Consider the following 26,150-nt stretch of genomic DNA (forward strand, 5'->3'; position numbering starts at 1 on the left):
TATATGAGTACTTCAAAGACACTAATTAATGTCTCTCACTAACTTATCTATGAAGTGACGAGTGCCATCATCATCATTTAGCACATCAATAGCTGCAGAACAAAAAAATGAAGGTGAATGTAACTGTTTACATGTTATAATTTTGTGAGTCTACCAAGGAAGGACTCCAGTGCATCTTCCTTACATCTAACCACGCGGGTCGACTATGCATGGTACAAAATAATTACTCTTCTAAGATATATTTCTTGCAAAAGTAGAATCTGAGCATGTAATTAGCTGTTCCTATAACTGTAAGCAAAAGACCAACTTAAATTTTACCTCTTTTAATATTTTGATGACTATAGTTTGCAATAGTAGTCCTTATTCTTTGGTTTTTTGTTCCACTATTGATACTTATTATAGGATCTTATATGTATTTCTTCAGATGCCAACCATACAGGCACTAGAATTTATATTTTTTCTTCTTCTTTCCCTTAGGCATTTCCTGGAAATGCAAACTCTGACAGTGTGGTCCGGCATGATTTACAACATCCAGTTATTGCTCGTTACGTAAGGATAGTTCCTTTGGATTGGAATGGAGAGGGACAAATTGGGTTAAGAATTGAAGTCTACGGTTGCTCCTACTGTAAGTTTTTCCATGATGATCCTTCTTTTTTTCTCCCCTAAATAAAACCTCACTTTGAAATTTGGATTAAATCCAGATATCAAAGACTCTTAGCTTAGTTCCAGAATTGCTAGTTGTGTCACTCGGGGCTCCATGAAATATTTGTTGGAACTTTAATTCTGAGTTGATAGTTTGTTCTTCTCTGGAAGATGTCACATTGGGATTCACAATAGTACTTTGAATTTGCTCCTTTTCATCTTCATAGTTTCTGTTGTAGAAGGCTTTGGCTATTGTATAAACTTGCCATGCCATGCTTGGTCTTGAGAGATAAAATGGAAACATGACATAATTTATTGTCTGGTACAAGAGATAAAATTAAACAAATAAATAAGAATTCTATCAGAATAGTTCAGATTGTCTGAATAGCCAACATGTTTTCTGAGATATTTTGTTGAGTATTTGAATTTCTTCTGAAATCCAGGTGAGCAATGGAACAAGTACTTCTATAGATAAAAGCAGAACTGATAATGCTTTAAGAAATTAGTTTCTAATGCCCTTCCTTCGGTTCAACCCAGCCAGTGCTTAAGTCTGCAAACCTGCAAAACTGAGTTTATGATATCCTATCTCTATGTACCTTTTAGGCAGTATCCTGGATTTGTTGGTATTTTAACTGGAAGATGTTATTTTAAATTTGTCTTTTAATAACCAGACTTTAGGATAAAGTGAGGAAGACTCATCATTGACTTCACTGGGTGACATAAGACCTATTGGAGCCCTTTGCCATTCTGACTAGGAAAAGAAGCTGTGATTTCAGTTATTTTTTTGATTTCATTAGATAGTCAAAAGACTCTTTAATTCAACACCAATAGAACCATGAAGAATAGAGTTTTGATGTTATTTTGCTTATTTCCATACAATGAAGGTTTTAAAAATTAAATTTAATCAAAGAGAATTTCCCAACAGCTGCATGAACTTAGCTGAGAAATCAAATCAAACTTGCTGTGGTATTGGTGCTGCTGTACTGGGGGTACACCTAGTTGTTAGAAATATTGCAAAAATGCAAGAGCGGGACCTGTTGCAATAAGACAAAACGCAATGGTTTTAAACTTAAAGGGAGTCAATTGATATTAGATATAAGGAAGACATTTATTAAAATGAGGGAGTTAGAACACTGTAACAATTTACCCAGGGAGGTGGTGGATGCTCCATCCCTGGAAACATTCAAACTCAGGCTGATTGGAGCTCTGAAGAAACTGACCTAGCTGAAGACGTCTCTGATTATTGCAGAGGGATTGAACCAAATGGCCTTTAACGGCCAAACTAAATGGCCTTCCAACCCAAATTGTTCTATGTTTCTGTGATATCTGTTGCCTGAGAAATTGTATGTTACACTGTAGTTAGTTCTTACTCAAAGGGATTTGAGCTTCTGAAGTTCTAGGTACAACTCTGATTATTCAGTACATAGGTCTCAATAAGCAAGTGTTTACCATCATACCACTAAAATGTTTTACATGCTGTTTTAATTATACCAAACATTACAGCATGGCTAATTTTCCAACATAATAAATACTTGCTTCTGAGTATATCTCCTTGCTTGTACATCAAATACAAATTCAGGAATTTGATAGAAGAAACCAACATCTAGTTTACTGTCAAATAAAACACTCTTTCACAGAATAAAATATAGCAGAATCAAACAAGAAACCCCATAATATTTGCTGTGATATTTGCTGCAGTATTTACACATAAAAATGGTACATTTTGATGAAATGAATAGACAAAATGCTGTAGGTACAAAACAAGATAATTTTAGAGGCTTATAGTAAATGTAAGAAAAAGTAAAACACAGCTTGCTGACAATTATTTTAGTTGTTTGATGGAAATTGCTTGCTTGCTGAACTTTTGGAGGAGAGTAAAAAGTCTCTGCCAAGGACACAATGTATGGAACCATAAAAATACTGATAAAATGTCTCTTCACAGAAGAACTAAGGTGGCCCAATATAATTCCATAATTTTACTGAGGAAGTATTACCAGTCCGTTTGAATTAGAAATTCTTTCAGTTAATCACTAGAGATTTTTTTTTTGTTAATGTAAGAAAAAAATTATTATATTCTGGTTTTATGTGTAAAGGGATTTTTCTTTCAACAATTCTGTTACAATGCAGTGTGGTTTTTACATGCAGGAATTGGGCAGCTCCCAAAATGGTATCAGTAGAGAGCAGCAGAGCAGCTGAGAACAAAACTAAAATATCACTGTGTAAAGAGAGAGGAAGGTAGCCCTTTGGTATGGAAGCTGTAACCAGGGAGTACTGTTTACAAATTCCCATCTTGTCTTCAAATGAATTATTTGGACCCAGGTGTAAATGCTGCACCTTTCCATTTAGATGTGTCCTTTGGCAGAGGCCAAGTTTTTAACCTTATGATTAGAAGTGCATATATTTGCATATAAATATAAGCACTGCCATTAACCAGTGTGATTTGCAGATTAATCCTGCTGTCATTTAAGAAACTAACCATTTAGATAATCACTAATTTTAAAAGGCTGATTAAAAGACAAGCTTCCAGTCAAATCTGCCCCAATTTTTGGAACTATTACCTAAATAAAAGTCTGCCCGATATATCACCATTTTAATTTTTCTTTTAGTTAATAAATTAATGCATTTTTTTTATTTAGATATCTTCAGATACAAAAATCAGGTTTTCTCATGTTGCACACAAGGTTTAATTGGGAAGTCATGCACAGTAACTGTAAAAACCTTTTCCTTGCACATTGCTGCAACCTGGTCATTAGCCTCAGACATTTAAGAAAAATGCTTCCTCATACTGAACTGCTTATTCAAGCATCAGGTCACTAATGGCCATATTTCTGATTTCTATTTTGTTTGCATATAAGATACACATTTAACTTTTTTGTACAAGGGGTGAAATCCATGTCCTCCCTTGCCCAACTTCACAAAGAGGTGTGCTTTCCAGAGAGCAGTTAGAGCTCACATCTGTACCCTGACGGAGTTAATAATATTACTAAATCTTCTTTTTTTAGTTTTGGTTTGCTTAAAATTTAAAATCTGTTCTGTCTTTCAAATTTCATGTCTGTATTTTATGTAGATGACATCTGTGGGCTTGCTTCTAATAGAAGAGCCCACAGAAGTCACTGAAAAAGAATTAGGGCCTTACAACAAGGTTCAGAATGAAATTTGTTTTGTTTCCTTTTCTATAATGGAAAACTATAGCTTTTTTTTTTTTTTTAAAAAAAAAAAGGTATTAAAATTGGGTAAAGAACTTGCTTTATAATTAAATTAATGGAGAAAAATAAGTTTGAAAATTACAGCAAATAGACTATTATATAACAAAAATACATGTTTTAGTCAATGGGAATTTTAACTTTTATTTTAAAATTATGAATTTCATAAACCATAGAGGGGAAAAGAGTCTTTACACTTGAAGTAACACCATATATCTAAAAGCAAGTCACAAAGAAGAAAGTAATATAGCCAAAGTCAAAATAGCCACTGAAATAAGTTAAATGAAAACTGATGGACAGATTTTATTCCTGCTCCTTTGGAGGTAGAGAGCAATGGCACATGACATGGATCTTCCATCATGTTCACTTTTATGAATTTTTGAGACGAGCAGCAAAAAGGCATGGCATCTGGAGGCCATGAAAACTACAATATAGTACTTTTACTACTGATTCATGAAGATCATAATAAGCTCCTGCAGGATCATTGCCATATGAATTGTTCCCTTAATCTCCATCCTTTAGAAGATGAATGCCTACAAAAAAGGGGCAATAAGCATATTATTGCATAGGCTTTGGCTACACTTTTCTGGGTAACTGTATGAGGGCTTCTGGGTCATGATGTCCTATGAGTGGAAAACACTCATGACACCTTTATTCACAGAGGAGTTTTTGTATGGCTGTTCTGATTTTCTGGATCTAAACAGTACATTTGTATCTCTTTGATATAATTTCACATCTGATGGTAAGAACTTTCAAATTCCAGATGACTCACTTCTGAGTTGTAGGATATACTTGGGAAAAAAAAAACCAAACAACACCTGGAGATGTCAGAAAACCATGCAAATATTCAGTATACTCAAGGCAAATAGGTGGCAGGTACAATTATAAAGCTCCATAAATGGCTGCAATCCAAGCTGTTAACATTCACTGACCAGCTCTGTTTGCTGATACTTAGGAAGCAATGGGACTGAAAAAATGTCACATGACCTGTATTTGCAAATCTGTTCTTTTTCAAATATTAGCTCTACTACATGCACTGCTATGTCAAATGTTACTGTTTCAGTTTTCTTATAGATGACTGTTTGTTTGGGGGGTTTTTCAGAGCGGGAGGGAAAAGAAGGAAAAATAGTAACCACAGTCCTGTGGTTATTCATGAAATAATTAATATTTTTATGGTGAGCATTTACTCTACAAGTAGTAAAGTGAACAAAATTTTGGTCATGGAATCATGTTACAAGAACTAAAGTAAGATTTGGAGGTGCTCTTAAGGGGTGAGCCAAATGAATATTTGGAAGAACTGATTAGGAAGTACTGAAGTGGTAAAACCTGTGGGCTGAACAGATCTTTTGGTTGTTGTAGTTAATCTTGTTTGCCTGCGGTGACTTTGAGTTAAAACACTGTTTCCTTTGACAGTTAATTCTGCATTTAGCTCTACTTAGCTGCTAGGAAATTAACTTGTTTGAAATCTGCTCAGCTGGGTTTCATGTTATAGGCACTAACTATCCATGTCCCACTAGCTGTCTCCCATGGTTGCCATACACACTTGAAAGAGAAACCTCTGTATTGTCTGGAATAATCTGTTGTGTCCAAATAACAAAACTACTGTTTAAGGTAGATGAGAAACCTGTTTTTTTTCCCGTTTGTTGAATTTTATCAATTTTCACTTGTACAGGTTCAAAGGTGTACCCTGGATATTTTGTTTCACCAGCATATAACATTAAAAAAAAAAAGGATGATCCAAAGTCCCTTGAAGTGTCATGATTCCTATTGAAATACCCTGTGATAAATAAAATAAATAACATGTGTTAATAAATGTACGCTTACATATTTCTTCTCTTACACTTTTGGTACGTGTGTGAATATATGCCTAAATGGTGAAGGCACCTATGTAGTACAGCAATCTCCATAAAACTTTGAAGCAGGGAACCCCTTAAAATACAGGGAACTGGACTGCAGCAACACAGATCCAAACCAATACGCTTAACACAGGTTCTCCCTTTATTCTGTCTAAAATGGCAGCTTGTATACACTTCAAAATAGTTTACAGTTACAAATATTTTCTCATTGGTACACAACATAAGGAAAAACGCAAACAAACATTGTTTATCTTATTCTTAGGGTGTCTAAAATGTTCACACTACAACTATACCTATTAATAACTAGAAGACCCATTGTCCCATGTTCACAACTTAACCTAATTTTTAACTGCACCACAGGCTTTACAGGCCTGAATTTGGGGCTGGGGTAGCTCAAACCTCAATCCAAATATAAATCATGCCCTCGCTCTCTGAGAAATTCTGCTACAAAATTTCCTAGCTATTTTTATGATATTTTATTACTTGCAATAAATGTGCCACTAAGTATTCTGATCAGACTTTTCCATCCATCTAAGCGATGAAACTTCATAAAAATATCAACTGTCATAAAGGAAGAATAATTTTGAAATTTTCATTCTGTGAAATTATACAATATTGCTAGAAATTTTACTAACTTGCTGTAAGTGACAGTTCCTTGAATATACAGGGATTGTAATGTGGAGGAAAATCAGAACTCAAAGAATCATTTAGCAGAGGCTTCTGTGAGCTACTGTAGTGGTTTGAAAGCAAAACAAGTGAGAGACTTCAGGTCAGAAATACAATTTAATGGGAAGAAAGGAAAAAAAAGGTAAAACAAAATTAAATAAAATAAATGCAATAATACAAAAGACCACTGACAGAGTCAGAATACAACCTTAACAGGATGATGGAAGCAGTCTAGATGAGGAGGTCTTCCTGAAGCCGTGATCCCATAGAAAGGTCTAGCAGCTCTGGTCCTTTGGGAATCCAGTAGGTAAGAGCTGCTTTTACTGTCCCAAACCCCAGATTTTATCCAGGTGAGAATGCTTGCTTCCTCCCCCTGGGCGGAGCATCTCACAATGGGATGATGAGTCATGCAGGGGGTCCTTGATGGCCCATTAAACAGAGATAGCTCCCAGAGGGAGTTATCTATGAGTCATGGGCAAGGCATTTGATGGGCCATTAACAGAAGATAATGGCCCAGAGGGAGCGAGTCTGGGAAAACACTGCCCCAACTGGATTCAACAGTTCATGAAGATGGTGATAGAATACTTTGTGCACATCCTATACTACAACCCAGGACAGCTACAAAAGCTTTCCTTGTGTCAGTGGTTTGGACAGCAAAGAGTTCTGCTAAGCATACAACTGTTTTTCCCCTTTTCTCTCAAATTTCAGTATTTCTGTCCAGGGAACTTCTATACCTATTTAGGCCTATGTGTTTGATTTTTAGCCTTCATCTTCAGAGCTCATCAGTGGCAAACATAGCTTGATATTCTCCTTCTGACATCAAAGGTGCATGGATGAATACTCATATCTAAACTATGGAGAGTGAGGGAAAAGAGCTGTGAACTTTTTTTTTTTTTTTGCAAACTTTTAAAGATCTATTTGAATTTGTGCTTTGTTGGTAAGTTTGCTTCCTTGTTAGTGTATTTTTTCCTACCTTATTGTCAGACAAGAGGTTTGTTTTTTTCTTAAGGTCATGAAAATGGACACCTTTTATCTGCCAGATAGTCTCAGGTCATGTTCATCATTTAACTAGTTTTGTAATTTAAGACCAAAAATACCGTCTGTCTTTATAAGTATTCTCAGTGCAAATTTTTCTTCTCTATGGCCTCTCCAGGAGAGAGCAGTTGTGATTGTTCCTGTATACATGTTCATACATTTTGGCATGAAAATAAGTGAGAACAGGCTTCAGTCCAATTATTACCTTCAGTTGTTATCATTGACAAACATAGGCCTCTTTTGGTAGTAGATATCACTTCAGTTTTAAAATAATAATTTTAAAAAAGGTGCCTTTTGTTGTTTGGGTTTTTTTAGTGCATTAAGAAATAAACTCTAAAATCAGAAGTTTCAGGCTGAAACAGTATAAAATTTCCTAATACCTTATGGTTTAATTTTGAATTTTTTCTTTTCTAAATCAAATGTTTTAGAAAGATTTGACATAAAAGGAATTTTTAGTAAAAAAGTGTTTATGTTTTATTCTTCACCTGTTGTTAATCTGATGCAATATGAGTTTTTTCCTCTCTAAACTTTTTGCATCCGGTAACAAAAATGAAAAATCCTTTTTTTCTATTTGTAATTGTGATGAGGCTACTGGCAGATATTCTTAAGCACCACAGCTTTGAGAAGTGCAACAACCGTGTACATTGTTTACAGGTTCATTTGTTAGCTGGCAGTGAAAATACAATCAGTGTGCTGGTTTCAGCAGTGGTGGAATTAATTTTCTTCACAGTAGCTAGTGTGGGGCTCTATTTTCTATTTGTGCTGAGCACAGGGTTGATGATACAAAGATGTTTTTGTTGTTGCTGCACAGAGCCAAGGCCTTTTCTGTTTCTTGTACATCCACATTGAGGTGAAAGTTGGTGTTGCAAGGGAGGCTGGGAGCAGACACAGCCAGGACAGGTGACCCAAACTGACTAAAGGGAAATTCCAGACCATGTGGCATCTTGTTCAATTTTTAAAGTGGGGAGACAGAAAAAGAGGGTGATGTTTGAGGTGGTGGTGTTTGTCTTCCCAAGTAACCATCACACGTTATGGAGCCCTGCTCTGCTGAAGATGGCTGAACACATACCTGCCCATGGGAAGTGGTGATTGAATTTTTTGTTTTGTTCTGCTTGTGTGTGTGGCTTTTGCTTTCCTTATTAAAATATCTTTACCTCAACCCATGAGTTTTTTATGTTTTACTCTGGCACTGTTTTCTTCAATCCTGCTGGTGAGGGAGTGAGTGAGTGGCTGTGTGGGGCTTGGTTACTGGCTGGGGTTAAACCGTGATAATCAGTCAGAGAAAAACAAGTATATTTTGTAGGAATACATGATTCACCAGCTTGTTCAGTAGTATTCCTACGGAGTTTTTCGTTACACTTGAATATTTTTTTAATCATTCATAATTTCCTTTAGAAGGATGCAAGCAGCTGGCTTGGTAGAAAGGGTTATTTAAATTTTTTTTTTTTTTTTTTTTTTTTTTTTTTTTTTTTTTTTTTTTTGCTGTGGAATGAGGGAAAACTTTTCCCTAGTATATAAAGGGAATTTATGGCCAAATTTGATAAAATCTTGCAGGGTTTGATGAATGCTTTTAAAGTTAGATCTGGCTCTTGTGTAAAAAAAGCAGAATAATGTTTTCTAATCGATTTTCCAGCAACTGCCCACATACACCACAGAAGGAATCTTTCATACAATGGTCTGTAACCAGTTAATAGGAAGATGGAGATTTAAAACATTTCTTTCAATAACCATCTGAAAACATCAAAACCAGAAGCAGAGCTAGAGTGTGTTTTTCACAGAGTAAGAATGATAGCAATTAGATAACTACAGTCAAAAACTTCCAGTCTAATCACAATAGTCTTGCCTTTAATCTTTTTTTGCCTGAATGAAGGCTCATGATGGCTATGCCCAGCATTATTTTCTTGCATTCCTGTAAGTGGTGATTAATCCATTTGTCCATGGTGATTTATTTACTTGAAAAATCAGGTAGGGTTTTTTTTTCTCTTGAAACTAAATATTCAGCAGATTTCAAATTATAGGTCTTGATTCTATGCCATCGATTTGAAGCCTGAAGGATCTCACTGGTATTTGTTTCCTTGAATGAATAAAATATGTTAAGAATGCAGTTACTTCCAGATCTAGTTCAATTTATTCTGCTTCTTCTCAGAAGTCTGGGTGAAGATGACACATTTTGTATTTCTTTATTTTAGGCATGGCAAATGGAGTCTTACTGTGAGTAAATTCTTATTTCCTCTCGGCCAAAGGTTAGTGTTTTCTGATTAGAAAGTGCACATATCAAAGAGTCAACATTGCTGACAGGAAAAAAACCCCAAAACTTCTTCATAGTAATACTTTTATAAGGTTAAAATGAGCCTTTGTGTTTACATGTAGCATATCCTTATACAGAGTTATGTTTCTAGACAAAGTCCTGTTTCAAAGCTGGACTCTCATCTTCATGAGCATACCTTTGGAGAGTTAGGTCACTGTGGTGCCTGCTTCTCCCTGAATCCTCTAAAACAGGGAAAAAGTTTGGGTTTTTCCATCTCATAAAGGTGTCATTGCGTGGCCCTTCTCTAGTGGACAATATGTGTCCCCACACCTTTCACTCACTGCTGCTATTACCCTTCAAAAGAACAAAAGAACAACAGCTGGAAGGAACCTGCAACAGTCCAATTGCTTGACCAATTTAGTGTTGAACAGAACTTAAAGTATAGTATTAAAGACATTATTCAAATGCCTCTTGAATACAGTAGCTCTGTTAATTGCCCTCACCAGACTCCAAGGGATGCTTTTTGAAGCTAAACTGAAGAACGCTCCTGGCTGTACATTGACATTGTGTTAATGCTTGTGAGCATCATCTCTGAAACAGAGTCAAAAAAATAAAATTAAATCCTGTTTCCATTTGTAACCTTTGTGTTATATGCCTTTCAGAGACCACTGGCATTTCAGACAAATATTAGCATTGTTATTTGACTCATGGTGAGCACAGGGAATGGAATAGAATGGACTAGAACAGAAGGGAACAGAATAGAATAGAGCACAATAGAACACAACTGAACAGCTATGTTTTGGTATGCCCAGAGTTCTGCATGAGAAAAACAACCCAGGTCTGAGTGCCCTACCCTGGAGAACAGCCCTCTGCAGTGCAGGTGGCAGGGCCATCCAGGAGACAGGGCCAGTGTCATCACAGCTCTGGGACAAGACCAGAGCTTCCAGTTTATCCTATGTGTTTGTCATACTACTTCTGTTGGTGAACAAACATTTTCGAAGTGTTCTTAAATTCTTAGACCTCCCTGGAGCAGCAAAAATTTCCCAACAGCAATTCCACCCTAAGACAGTGTCTTGCCCACCCTTTCCTTACCTTCAACTTTACTGATGGTATCCCCATCCAAAGAAGGAACTTTACCTTTCTCTCCAGCCTCTCCTGCAGGTGCAACTAACTGGAGAATGAGACAAAACCACCTGCAGTGTCCTGATGACATCTATCCAGTCCAAAAATGCTCTTTTGCTAAAAGCCTATAAGAAAACAAACAAACTTCTGGGTGTGTTTCTTTTATCAGTGAATGATACTATAATAACAAATATTTGGCTTAACTAAGCAACATTCAAGGGCTTCAGTTATAAGGGCAACAAATGTCTCACAAGCTTTCTGAGATTGGATTCTTTGCTGCTTTTCTTTTAGTCTAAGCATGTCTAAGGCTGTCACAAGACGTTATTAATTCACAACGGCAGAGGAAGTGTTCCATGCAATGCATATGGAAAAATATTGTCTCTATTCAGATGTAACCCTCTTCATTAGAAGATTTGATAAAATGTATTAGGCTCCATGATGTTAGAGCATTTCTGGTTTTGTTCTGACTGTACAGCAAAACAATGGAATTTTTTTCCCTTGAATATAGTTCAAGTTGAAGTACTTTGGTATATGGTTTCATCTGGATATTTAGATGGCTTCCTAATTGCTCATTGAATAGAAAAGGCTTAGAGAGTTTACTTACTAAGTACCTGTTTGTACTTGGTGCTGATTGAGGTGAAGGACAAACCTTTAAACAACAATAGTTGTGATTTTTTAGAAATGCCACTCTGCATCAGAGATGATTAAAGCCTTTATAGTGCCCTCTCTTTATTATAGTGCATGTAATAATAGTAATATAGATGCATAAATGTAAGAAAAAAATTAAATTAGCTGTCTTTTAAAGATTAAGAATTCATGGAACATTTAGAATTTGACTATCCTTTAGGAATTCATGGTGGAACTGATTAAATACTCCAGGAAAACCTTAAATGTGTTCATTAGTTTTGCACGTCAATTGGAAATTCTGTTTTTACATTTTGCAAATGTTCGGTCAAACAATGACATAGTACAAGCTAAAATGGCAACCGTAAACAAAGAGTGAAAATTCACATTCAAATTTGGGAGTAGTCTTTGTATTTTAATGGGGATTTGAATTCTGAGATGTACATTCATTAAAAAGAACATAAAGTAATGTTATATGAACCATAATAATGTGCAGGCATACCTATTTCAGGTACTTGGTCTGACCTGTTTCTAAATAAGCAGCAGCCATTCCTATACTGTCTAGAAACTTAGAAAACCAAGCTGTTTACATAGGTGCTTAGCAAATATATAATTTTAAAAAAAAATCTTAATTAAGAGAGCTGTAGAAATTTTGAAAATAATGTAAGTCAATCCAAAACTGAGAAAAAAAGTGACTTTTACTCCTTTAAATTCTGTATATTCCTCAGATTTTATCAGGCAGAATTTGAAAGCTTCATATGGATTACTGTTAAAAATAATTACTATCTCTAATAATAAATAATAAATTTAAAAAATAATGAATAACTTATGGGATAGGATCTCATCCTGCAAATCCTCTAGAAATTTTCTTGCATAGTAATGTTTCTATCTTTATGTTTGCAGATTGACAAGGTAATTTGGGTTTAATTCTTTTAATAGGGACATATTCTTTATAACTTTTTTTTTCTAATAGATCATATGTATTTAATTGTCTTCTTGGTCTTAAATAAATTTAAGAACTTGAGAAACTGGGTTTCTAAAGCCACAGCTATAAAAAAAATCCTTGGAGGGTCAATAATTTCCTTACCTAAAAAAAGCCCAATAAATTGATTAGAAAGAACTGCAATTTTTGTACCAAACCTTTATGCAAGACTGGCAATGCTGTTTTTCTAGTGATTTGTTTTGGTAATTAGCTTTGTTTACAGTGAGTCAGACCCAGGGTATTTTGTTAAGTGGTAATGAGTCAGTAAAGAGATGCACACTTCCAGTAAACATGTAGGGCCAGAGAAGGTAGTTGCTTATTTTCTTCAAGGTGGGAGGGTGCTTTTGTATCTGTGGTAGAGGATGTTGGCAATAATGTGATAGGAGAAAAGTCTGTTGAGTTTATGTCTTACAGTAAATGGTTTTTAATCTGAGGCAACAGTTCTAATAAACATCTTCAGTACTACCCTTTTATTGACTACTGTTCCAGGAGAGTCAAAAGCAATACAGTAAATCCCGTGTTTCAGCTGTTTATCATTGTAACCTTTCCCTCACTGACCTAATTTTTCTCTCTCTTCCATTCTTCCAAGTTGTTTTCTCCAGAAGTCTCCACTATGACTTCTGTCTCATCACTTTAATTGTGTGTAGTTTCCTGATTCCAGTCCTTCCTTGTCTGATTTTTCATAAGTACAGCATGAAAAATAAGGGAATATTCATGATTTTTTCTGAATTTTTGAATGACAGTCGAAATGCACAGCCTTTTTCATGGATTAAGGTAATGAATTTGTGTTCAGCATGTGAGTAAAAGTTAATTGCCTGGAAGTCTTCACTTGTGGAAAAATGTTAGAGTGATTTCAGTTGAACTGTTTACCTAATAAGTGGGTTTGTACTTCAGTATCATTTAAATTCTTTCTATAACATGGATATGAGACAGTGGATGTTTTTAGAAATGTCAGGCTCTGAATATATGATAAATTTCAAACTCAGTTGGCAGAGTTTCACCCCGTTCAAAACTCAACAAAGGACTTACATAAATTTAGGAATATGATTATTTGTAGCAACTTCAGGGGGAGGCTTTTATCATCATTAGTTCTAATATAAATTATCACAAATATTAATCATATGCAGCATTGGTTTTGGAGGAAAACTGGCAGATTAATTTCCCAGGCACTGAGTATGCCTCTGTAAACCCAAACTAGGTCTTAATAGAAGCCACCCAGTCTGAAAGCTGAAAGAAGGTGGTACCATGTCCTAGACACTGCTGGAGATTTCTAGTAATTTGAAGTAAATTTTGGAGGTAACAAAGGGAAAAGAAGTCTGTTGGAAGTTTTTTTCCACTGCACTCTTTTAGGAAGACCTCGTGGCATCTCACCAAAGGCTTTCTGTCCAAGATGATTAAATGCTTACACTATTTTCATGGATTATGTGCAGGCAAGACTTGAAATCAAACACAACTCTGAGTTATGAGGCAATTCTACTGAAAACCTTTAATTTTGCATTATTCCACCTTAATTCTGACTCTGTGTTTGACAGTTGTGTCTTAGGATAGCTGCAGACACAGTGAATGAAATTGCCCTTTGTAGCACTGTATTTTCCACAGATGAAGTAGGGGAATTTGAACGACTGATCATCTGTCATAAGGCAGACATTAAAACCTTGTTGTGAATAAACCAGCCTCTTCCTTTTATTAAATCCAGCTGTAGAGAGGAACTTTATCAAGCTAGGCAAGTACATACCCCCAGGTTATTTCACCCAAGAGAGATCTCATATATATTTTCCATGTACTTTGAGTTTTATGTTAGTAAATGGATAAAGCAAGCATTATTCTTGTATTTGGGTGTGCAAGTTTCTATATTTCTAATAGAATCCTTAGTCTGAGCTGAAGGAAAAATACTTTGAGCAATTCATGTCCCATTGAACCTTGGAAAAGCACCACTCCAAAATTAGGACAGGCTGAAAGTTGTTTTCCTTTCCTAATAAATTCTGATAATTTGGAAAAAATTTACTGTTCAGCCATGGGAGAAAGGCCTAGAAATTTAATTCCTGTTTTTTAATTTGTTTTACTTTCTTGCATCTTAAAAGTTGAAAATACTTAGCATGACCAAGTTTCATTTGTAAAAGTATGAAAGTAAAAAGAAATCTCAATGGTTAGTAATCTTTTCCTGTAAAATAAGAAATCGTCTAGTTGTCACAAATTTTACAAACAGCTTTTGATGGAATTTATCTTTGGATTTTCTACAGTTTTCCATTGATGGTTTATGTCAAAGAATGAGCAAATCGTCAGGTTCTGCTGAAAAACGTTCTGCTGCAAAATTTTCATCCGTCCATATTAAATCCAGTAATAACAAAATACTTTTAAATTTGTGCCATAGTTTCTTTCAAAGAACTTTTCCTTGTTCTTACTAAGGTTCCATTTGCCTTAACTTTAGGGGAACAATAGTAAAACTGTAGTTGATAGCTTAACAAAAAATATAGTATTTAAAATCACAAACAAAATTACTTAGGACATTTGTAGAAAATTGCAATAGTTCTTTTTTTTAATGGCTCGATGCATTCTCTCTCCTGCTTTGGGGAGCTCAAGAGTAGAGCTTATACAATTTACCTGTTTGGGAATGTTGGCATAGAATGTATCTTAATTCTTTTCTTTGTATATAACAGGGTATCGGTCTGTTTCTCTCAGCTTTCTGGAATTACTTTCTTCTCGACTCAGTTTTCTGAACTCAAGAATTAACTGTCTATGCAATCAGTATTGTAAATATGATTATAAGTTGCATTTACTCTAAAGAAATTAACACTGGAATTTCTGTCCTGATATACCAGAAGAGACTCATGATGAGCCTGCTGTACCTGAGGACTGCTGCTGGTTTTGGAGAACTTTTGTAATATATGTGGCCATATGGTCCATACCCAGTTCAGGGTCAGAATTATGCAACCAGTGGGGATAATGTAGCTTCTGGGGATAAGGGAGAAGTTAGACCCCGAGAAGATAAATACATGGTTTTAAAATAAATGTTGTTCTTTATTTCTTCCTTTTCCCTCCAGCATCTGCATTAAATCCTAGGTTCTCCAAAGAAAAGTGATATGAGTCCTTCATGATCTTGCCCATCAGGTAGTTCCGATTTCTGATCTCCCTCTTCAGGTCCATTGATTTTCAGTCTCCAGCTCCTTCTTTTGTCAGATATGATATTCACTTGGTGTCCTGCTTTTCTGCTTAGATTCTGCTCTTTCTTTTCAAGATTTTTCGTACTTCTGCGAACAACTTTATAGTACAAAGTGATCTGGACTTCTGTTGTCTTCAAAGATTTTAAGTTTAGGCTTTCCCCAAAGTTTCTGATTTTTACAGTACATCAGCTTTGTTTAGATATTGTTATATATATATATATATATATATATATATATATATATAAACACCTTACTCAATATTATATTGAATTTTATAAGAAAAAACACACTACTAAAGTTTCTGAATCTTATTTCTCAAATTTTGGATTTATTTGATTTATTTAATCAAACCTTAAAAATTTAATTAGACTTTTTACAGATTAAAAAAAGCCATAAAGCTGACATTAATACCTGTTATTAATTTATGACTGTTAACATTGCAAATCTTTTTTCTTTTTTTTTCTTCCTGATGGATAAGAGATGAGGTGGAGAAAGAAGCTGGTGTTTTCTGAGGAAAGAACATTTTGATTTTAAGCTACACAGTAAAACAAGTTATGACCATCTACAATGAGGACAGTATACTAATTTGAAAAGATAAAAACAAAGTTTATGCAATTCTGAACATTTACAGTGGTATATTATCTCCTTAAAAAAAAAAAATAGTGACCAGCTTTTGTAACTACTTGTTTGTTCAGGATACACCCAGAATAAACACGCTATCAGAAATAAAGCAAAGGAATCAGTATAGTCATTGCAGAAAGACCCTTGAATCAATCTGCTTATTTGTCTATAAAAATAATCTAGAATGACACATAAGAAGAGTGTTTTACTTGCTTAGTGCTTGAAAACTTTAAATGTATTACAATAATGCCATAATGAAAACATACTAACAATTAGTGCGTGTCATATTAAAGCCATATAAACTGTGGAGCTACAGGTTTAAAATTAACAGAAGAAAACCAAGCTGGCCATTTGTTGTTCAGTCTCAGAACTAAATTTACAATTCACAATATCCCAGTACATGCTGTAGTTTCTCAAACAACATGAGATCAAATGCTTCCCAGAAGTAAAATAGAACTGGTAGTACAGGGATCCATGGATGAACTGAGAGAGGGCTGCGTTGTCCAGCTTCTGGGGAAAGTTTCTGTGGATGGAAATAATCAAGCTTTGTTGCATTCTTTGCTAGTGTGTGAGAGAGACAGACGGACCTTTCAGTTCTTGGCTACCTTTACTTGACAGGTTCATGTCTTTCACAGCAGTAGGGACATGAGAGCATTTCTATATCCCATTTATTTCATTGAAATTTGCATGGTATACTTATTAGAATTCTCTTCCAAAACTCCATAATGTGAAGGAGGAGTATTTTATTTTTTGTCATGATGTCTAGGCCTTCCCTTCCAGCATGAAGACCAGCATAACAAGATCTAATCTTCCTGTCTTGTTACATGATGAGAACAATAATGTTGCTATCAGTTTACATGCCTAATCTTAAATTTCTTAATCTTCCTGTCTTGTTACATGATGAGAACAATAATGTTGCTATCAGTTTACATGCCTAATCTTAAATTTCTTAATCTTTCTACGTTTAAAAGAAAAAAAAAGTTTTTGCAAAGCTCTCTGTGCCTATAAGCTTTAATGTAATTATTGCATATCGCTTGCTTTAAACACTTTGAATACTTAATGTGGGCCATTTCACACAGTCGCATAAAGAGTTGTCAGCATTTAGGAATCAATTTTGGGGAACTTTGCATTGAAAAAGTGTTCCTAAATATTTTCAATTTTACAGCCTATATAAAAGGAGCAGGATTTCTCTGACTCTCTTGATCCTTAACTAAAAATAGTTTCTCCATATTGTTGCAATAATTGAGCAACATTTGTTTTTTGGTGTCAGATGGGTCACAGATTAAAGGATTACCTGGGTTATGGCCTATATAGCCTAAAAAGATGCCCAGATTACTAGAAAAGCCCTTTTTTGTATGAGGTTTTACTGTAGTGACCTGCATTTGTTACCTACAGGGACAGTTATTTACTTTGCAAGAGAAGCCATCAAAGTAGGAGCAATAGTAATTACTGATGCAGCTTAATGTTCAGCAGGATTGTTCTAAAGCCAGCTGCACATTAACCGCATAAAATTTGAAATCTATAAAGTTGCATTATGGAAGCACTGTGATTTTTTCTGCATCTCTCTGAAGTTGCTACATTCTGTGTTTTCACTAATTCCTTTAAAGATTTGTATGTAACATTGTCCTGTTTCTCCTATCTCTTTTTTTTTGCACAAAATTTCATTTACCCTGACATCAGCATGGCTTGTCAGGTTACTGTACAGCCTGTACAAGCCGTTGTGATACGCTTTGACCACGAGCCCAAGAGTGACTGCCACACAGCTACTAAAATGGGATCCATTAATTACGTTGTTGCCTGACTGTCAGTGTCAGTGAAACAGAAGTGCCCGCGCATTAGCAGCACCTTCAAGGTGTTTGTTCCTCAGAGCCATCAGCTCTTCCTCAAGGAGGCCAAAGGACCAGCTTGTCTCCTGCAAGGTTACTGATCCAACATGAGTAAAGCACGAAATAATGAAAATGCTTCACACTTTAGAGGTGAAAATAAAACTTAAATACTGAAACTCTTGGAAATAAAAAAGCTTATAAGAAAGCTCCTGGTGGCATTATATAAGCTACTGCTAAGTGATAGGAGTTTAGTTCTTCGCCTTCCTAAGGTTTTCTTTACAGGAACCTGAACCAAACCAAAGTTAAGTACTGTGCCAATTAGGATTGTGCTGTTAGTACAGCATCACAGTGATCCTAAAAAGAAGTATCTAAAACTATATTCTTTGTTTTTTGAACAGTTTGGAGGTTCTGTTTCTTTGTGTCTGACAGCCTCATACACTTCATTCAGTACTCCTATCAGTTGATTTTCATTTTGGATTAACCATAATTTCATGACACAAAGTTAAATTTGGAGTAACTTTATTCTCTTTTCTGTTTTCTTGCATCTGTGTATCTAATAATATTCCTCATGGTTTTCCATATTTCTACTTAGGAGCTATGAATTTGATGAATGAAGAGAGTTGTTTAGCATTTCTTAGAAAATAAAAGTTCCCATTAATTTGCCCTACAGAAAGAGAGAGTTTAGAATTCATAATGAAGTTATTTTCTTTCACAGGAGGCATTGTTGGCAGAAATTTAGTAGTGTTTTGGGTAACCTGAAGAGTCTTTGGTCCCTTTACATCTATTTACTGCAGTTTGCTTATAACAATAATTAAACATTTACTGCCTGACCAGAGTGTTCAGCACTTCCTCTGGATGAAGGAATTCAGCATTCCTCTGAAATGTTTCAGAGAAGTAAAACTGTTCCATGTGCTTTATTGCACTTCCTTGGAACTTTTCTTACTTTTGTAGTACAATTTTTCAGTGCAATCAGAATTTTTAAGGTATTATACTGATGATGCAAGTAGGTAAAGAGAAGCAGCATAAAAATGCCTAATAATGTTCAGAACAGCAACGTTTAGGAAATTAACCACTGTATTCTCTGAAAAATCCGAAGTAGTTTCTAGCATTGCTAGCAAAATATGTTATTAAATCAGATCACAATTCCCATCCTGTACTTTTTTCTTGTCCCCAGGCTGTACAGAGTTAGCAACTCATCTCTGCCATGGAATAATAATGCAGAAAAACATTCTGATTCCTCTCGAGGAATTTTCTCAGATTTTGTGTTTATTTTACAAAAATAGATTTGTTTTTCAAAATTCCTTTTTATTGAATATGGCTTTAAGGGAATGCTTTAATTGCAATTTGGTGTGGTTTTTTGTCTGATTATCCTCGAACAATTTCATTTCACTTCATTTTAAACCTCGGATTTCACAAAATACTCAAATTTTGTAAAATTTCTTAATAATTTTCTAATTAGTCAGCCAGATGCAGATTCCACTAGACTCAAATGCAATGCTATGCTTTGCTGAAACAGCAGCATATTCTATAAGTAATATTCATCTTAAAAATCTATTCTATTAAGTAGGAAAACATGGTCATTTAAGTATTGTACCTTTGTTCTGAACAGATGTGTGAGCATCCTCAGCAGGATCTGTGAGCTTCTGATGGCTGCTGTTATTTATGTGGAAAAAGAAGTCATATCCTTATTTGAAATGCAAATGTATAATTGTTAACATTTGGTAAAAAGGGTATAGTTACCCATAACTTCATATACAGAAGCATTTTTCACAGAATGAGTGATTGTCATTATCATGAGATAAGTACATACTTCTATTAGATTTACATCATGGCTGTCTCTACTATCTATGCAATTCTGGCAAATTGTCTTGAAAGAAACAGAGCTCCCAGGGTCCCTGTGCTTCTGGTATTTAGCAAGGGAGCTGTAAAGAGCAAAGCAAAGGACTCCCTTTTATGTGCTCCCTATCGTCACAAAACCCAGGCAAATGACCCCTGCTTTAAAAACACTGTGAAGTTCACCAGGTGTACACATACAAAAAGTGAATGAGCATTTTTAAACCCTTGAAACTTTTCACAAACAAAAATGAAAGTTTGAGTGTGTTGCCATATTATTATGTATTGCACAGTGTAAAGGAACTGGTTTTAAAATATTCCTTTTTATTTTTATGAATGAAGTGTCAAAGCATAAAGAAGTTCTGATAATATTCAGAGATTTTTTTTTCTTATAATCAGTACTAATTCAATTAAACTATATTATGTATTAGAAATCATTGGCTTGCTATTTCCTATGATTGCTCAGAAGGAAAGATAAATATTAAAAAAGTCAAAAAAATAACACATTATTGTTCAACAGGCATGAGAGATTTGGTGTTTACCTTTGTTTTAAGAATAACATTATCCTTCAACTGTGTGCACTGTGTAATCAGAAATCAAAAAAGCTTATTTATACAAAGGATTACCTCTTTTCTAGCAGCTCAATACCAGTCATATCAGAGATATGAGATTTATTATGGTATGTCCTTTGGTAATAGCAATATCCACACTCTTAAGATATTTTGTTACTGAAACACCAGTGTAGTCATTTGGAAGCTGTCCAAAAGTAATATGAATTTTACAAAGAAAATGAAACGATACACATGTAATGCAGGAAAGCATGTAAGAACTGAAGTACTCATTAAAAAATTGTACTATTAGGTTATGTCAGGGAACACTTGTCAGTTTAATCTGTTTATGGCTATGCTGAAACAGCTGAACAGGATGGGCTTTGTCCCTCTTACAGAGGAACTTAGGCACACAGTTAAACTCTCCTTTGGGAAAAACTGTGAGGGGTGGTTTCTGCAAGAACCTGAAAGGAGGCTGTAGCAAGGTGGGGGATGGTCTCTTCTTCCAAATAACAAGTGATAGTCTAAGAGGAAATTACCTCAGAGGAGGTTTAGATCAGATATTAGGAGAAATTTCTTCACCAAGATAGTTACAGAGCACTGGAACTGGCTGCCCAGGGAAGTCTTTGATTCATCATCCCTGGAGGGATTTAAAAGACCTGTAATTGTAGTGATTAGGGATGTGGTTTAGTGGTGAAGATAGCAGTGTTAGGTTAATGAATGACTGAACCCGGTGATCTTAGAGGTCATTTCCATCCTAAATGAATGTATGATGATTCTATGGTTTAAAAAGCATATTTTAAGAATGTGCCTGTCTCTTTGCATCCATATAGCAAACACAGCCAAAAAAACTTCCTATCACTGGTACCTGAGTGTTCCTTGGTAATGAAGACTTGCCATCCACCAGGTACCTGCAGTCTCTCAATAGTCTGTAAGAGATACAGTCTTCCTCCGGTAGTAGTACTCCAGTGCTTGATATAATTATTGTACCCTATTTTGTTTTCATTTATGTCTTCATGGACATTTGTATTGTGAACTCTCAAGTGATGTGTGGTCATAAAAGCCTGAGAAAGAGACAAACTGGAAAAAGCTATTCTGATGTTCAATTCACGTATATATAGTTGAATGTTTCTGATACAAAATATTAGTGTTAGATACTGACTTCAGCAAAGAAAGTCATGCATATAATAAATCATCAAGCTATAAAAAATATTCATATTCTCAGGCCTCAGGTATTATCAGTTGGAGTCAGAACAACTATCTGCATGTTCTGTAGTGGCTCAAGAGCAAGAAAAAAATAAGATTTTGAACAATAAGGATAAAGATGCAATTTATAAACTATAGATTGAGCCAGAAATTGTTGTACTGGGATCAATATATTCAAAGAAGAATATATAAATTATAAGATTTAATTTTGTCTAGTAGCTTAGAAGTAGTGGTGATGGTAGTTATTTTTATGGGGATAAGGATCTTGGTTGAGTGTAGCCTAGACTACACAAAGGAGGAATTTAGAAAGAGAAACAGGCAATGGAAAGATGCTTTTCTTTTCATTATGTTGCAGGATAAATCTCTTTCTATATTTAAATTATAAACTTATCATCTACTATTTTATTAAGAATCCTCCTTTGGTCATTAGAAAAGCAGAGAGTACAGTACCCTGAATCTTGCTGAAGCATGATAAGAAATGGCATTTAAGATATGACAAATACCTCCTCTCATCTGCCCTCCTGAGTCTATGTCCAAATATATATATGTATATACACACGGATATATATACTTGTACATATGTATATATATATGTGTGTGTATATATATACACCCTAAGGCAAACAGTAGGGCAAAATGCACACTTTTTCAATTCCCGGTTGTTATCAGAAACACTGTTTCATTCTGTTCCAGGGTGAACAGCTTTTTAAAAATATATATTTCTGAAGATTTTAAGAAGAGATACTACCCTGTCCATGCATACTTGCGAGCACATATTAAATGTTCTACCCTTTTAGTTCTTCTTGTTAAAGTTGAAAATTGTCTGCCTAGGGTATAAATTTGACAGACAGCTAAGTACATGGACTTACTTGTTCATATGTGGTATGAACCACTTTAAATTTGTACTATGAGCCATAATGGCGTATGAGGGCAGAGGTCAGAGCCTTAGACAGACTGTCAAGGATAGGTCTGGAAAGAAACAAAGAAAAGAGGATTGTATAAGACACAGTGAAGGCTCTTCACAAGATGGAATGCTCCCCTCTTGGAAAGAAGAATTCTGCCCTGTTTCATGGCCAGACTCCCAGAAAAGTATTAAAGTGGGTATTAGTTTTCTTGTGTTTATGCTGATTGCTGTGCAAATAGTTTCTAATAATCTAATTCTAAGAAAGGTAATTTTCACCTAAATATCTATTTTTTTCTTTTGAATTTTGACTTCAATCCTCCAAAAACATAACTATCAGATTGCTAACATCTGATAGCACATGAGGTTTTCTCAGAAAAAAAATAGTTGCAGTGTAAAACTGAAGATTGGTTGGAGACTGTGGTGGGTGCACTTACTCTGCTTTTTTCTGACCTCCCCCTTCTGCAAGAAGAGGAAAAAAATGTAAGGACTGTGAAAACACTCATGTGACTGAGATCATGACAGTTTGTTGGAATGTAAAAATCTACACATACAAGCAAAGCAAAAAGAGGAATAATTCACCATTTCCCACCAGTAGGAAGATGTCCAGTCTAGGAAACTGGGCTCAACATGCCTAACTTAGGAAGACAAATGCCATAACCACAGACGTCTACCCCTTCCATGTCCTTTCACTGGGCTGTCATTGCTGAACATGATGTCATTTGTGAGGGAGTATCCCTCTCTTTGGGTCAGCGATCTTGGCTACATTCCCTCCCAACCCTTTATCCACTCCCCACCCACTGACATTAGGGGGTGGCAAGTATGTGGAGACAGACTCAAGTGATAATTTTGGAAAACTTCAAAGATGCAGGTATTTCTTTCTGTCTGATTTTTCTTAGTCTGTTTCTGATAATCACCCTGAACAGGTAATCAATGTAGTATGCAATCAATGTAGTATGTTAATCTATTACTATGATAGACTTATCTATCATACCAGTAGGATGAACGTAAGAGATGTAAGTCAGAATAAATTTATAATGCATTTATTATTTTTCAGTCTAATAATATAGCCTATTCTAATAATGAATGTCTTGTTTGTCATTCATCTACTTTGAATGGGGTTGTAGGTTAGAGTTCTTTTCCCTACTGTCAGAACCTATTTGTATAACACTGCACAGTGCATGCTGGTTTGTGAATCTCATAGCATCAGAATACCCTATGAAACTAAATGCAAGTATTCCATTAAGATTTTTTAAATTATTTTAGGAGTCAACAAATTCAATAGATAATTTAGTAATGTTATCAAATAAAATATTTCAGCCAACAGTCATTTCCCTTGCACGTTGCAATTGTTCTGAAATATTATTATAGGGCCTCCAGTCTCTGGATATTCATGTCTGAAAAGTACTCAGAGATAATGATCTGTGCTATTTTGATATGAAATGTTAAAATGCCTAAATGGATACAAAGTTTAGCTTAGTAAGGATAGAGAATACTGAGGAGGAGTTAGAGAGGGACTCAAATCATCATTTCGCTGTATATTCCATGGTGGGTTTTGAAACAAATAATGATGTGTTCAGCAGTTTGAGACAGTCATCTTTGTCTCTGATTGTGGAAGGTCTCATTGTCTTGTATTTCTGATTCTAAGGTATATGCTAATGTACATACCAAATTTCCATAGAATGAGTTTGCACAAGTCTGTGTACCCAGGAGAAGGGATGATGTAGCTATGTGTGAGAATAATTGGGAAGAGAGAAATATACCTCAGAGTCCTGAAATGTGGCTGAGGTCTGGGCAAAATGCTGGAGCACAAGATAATTTTTTGTCATTCTTTGGAGCTTTGCTGGCAACCTGCTTCCCACTACAGAGCATTTGGGATGTGCCTGTATATCAGCCCTACTGGGCTCCTGACTACTAAATGACATTTAGAAATGGACCAATACCTCAAGGCATTCATGCAGTGCTGAAATTGCAATTGTGTTTGGAATGGGTCAGAAAAATTCACCTGCTCTGAAGAATTTTGTAGATTCTGGCAAAACTTATAGCCGTCAGTGAATGGAAGTAAATGTGCTAAAATTTGGAAGTTTTAGCATAGTTCACAACATGAATAATTTTTTCAGCAGGACAGCAACTTCCATGTAATATCTATGGAGAAGTTATTCCAGGGCAATATTTATAGGATAGCTATAAACAGGATAACTGTCTTAGGTAAAATGACAGAAAGAGGTGTGCAGACTAATGTCAGTAATTTTTCTGTTTCTGTAAATGTTGCTATACCCAAGGTGAGTCTATGTTAATAACCACATCAGACTGAAAAGTACATCATTTTCCTCTAGAATTTGAGGCAAGGTGGTCTGAGGTTTGGAGGCATTTTGTTGTTTATTGGAGGAGTTGATGAGATCATTGTCTTTGACAGCAATATTTATTTTAGACTAAGTTAAACTGTCCTTTACAATTCATGGAATTATTGACATCAGAGTACTTAGGGATACATCTACAAGCCACACAGATGTCTAGAGATTCTTTTTTTATTAATCTTATATATGGGAGTATCTTTTCATTATTTTGAAAACCCTTCTAGCTGTCATTCTGGATCTTGAGGATTTGCAGTGCTATTAAAAATGTGGTCTACAAATTAGGAAAAAGAAAAGATATGTCTCTCCCCAGACCACTGCTAATTAGAACAACTAGATCAATTTTTTTTTCCAGACTTCAGAAACCTTACACGTCCGATAGTTTGAAAAGTAATTTTTATCATTTGTATTGGTGTTATGTTTGAAATATTTTTCCATAATAAGCTACATGCCACCCATGATAATAGAAATTATGTGCAGTAAGGCACATAATTTTCAGTTATGTAAGAAGCACTTTTCTTTCCATAATCAGAAAATGAGATGTGAGATGAGTTACAGTTGATTTTACAAGACCACATTTTATCAGAGTTAAAATTCAAAATAAAGTATTCCATATGTAAGTACAAAATTAAGAAAAAGAAATTAACTTTTTTCTTTGTTTCTGTGAAATCAGCTAGTATATTTGGCATAATACTTTGGTTTTTACAGAGATATGAAGATAATTTTAGTTTTTTATACCTTTCCATTATTTTGCCTTAAACTTTTAAAATGTTTTTTATCAAAAAATTGTGCTTCAGAACTAAGTCTGTCATTTAAAAAAATTTCACCTAAAAAAAAAAAAAAAAAAAGCTCTCTTAGTAGGCAGGAATGAGCAAAAATAACTTTTAGAAAAAAATTATATAGAATTTATTGGCATATTCCAGAAGCATAAGCTACTGAAAATCCAACAAGACTGTGGTGCCAGTTGCTTGCTATCTTATTTTTCCCATTAAACTATTAGAAATTTGATCTAATTCATTAACCAACTCTGTAAAAATGCTTAAAATAATATATAATCACACATGACAAGTGTTTTTACTTTTTTTACTACTAGTAATAAAGATCCATTGCAATGATGAAATTGAATTTTAGGACATCTTCTATAATCTTCAGTATTCTTATTTTGTCCATGAAATGGAATCTGTTTAAGACAGAAGAAAAACCAGCTCTGAGTGATAGAGAATCAAGAAATACCATGAAACACTTTAGTTTCCAATTAGTCAAGATGTACTAATGCCCCATTTCCCAGCTCATCATGATAATTTATACTTTGATATATGAGA

General features: G+C 34.9%; 1 protein-coding gene across 1 annotated transcript in view; it reads left to right on the top strand.

Annotated features, from left to right (window-relative positions):
* CNTNAP2 (contactin associated protein 2) overlaps positions 1–26,150 on the top strand; it is a 765,857-nt gene that overhangs the window by 183,433 nt on the left and 556,274 nt on the right. The window contains exon 5 of the mRNA XM_066189178.1: positions 478–625. Coding sequence (XP_066045275.1) covers positions 478–625 — 148 coding nt within the window. The remainder of the gene's footprint in view (positions 1–477; positions 626–26,150) is intronic.

Source organism: Chamaea fasciata, unplaced genomic scaffold, assembly GCF_029207755.1.
Source record: "Chamaea fasciata isolate MVZ Bird 193981 ecotype frontalis unplaced genomic scaffold, bChaFas1.0.hap1 SCAF_1, whole genome shotgun sequence".
In the NCBI taxonomy this organism is placed as follows: domain Eukaryota; kingdom Metazoa; phylum Chordata; class Aves; order Passeriformes; family Sylviidae; genus Chamaea; species Chamaea fasciata.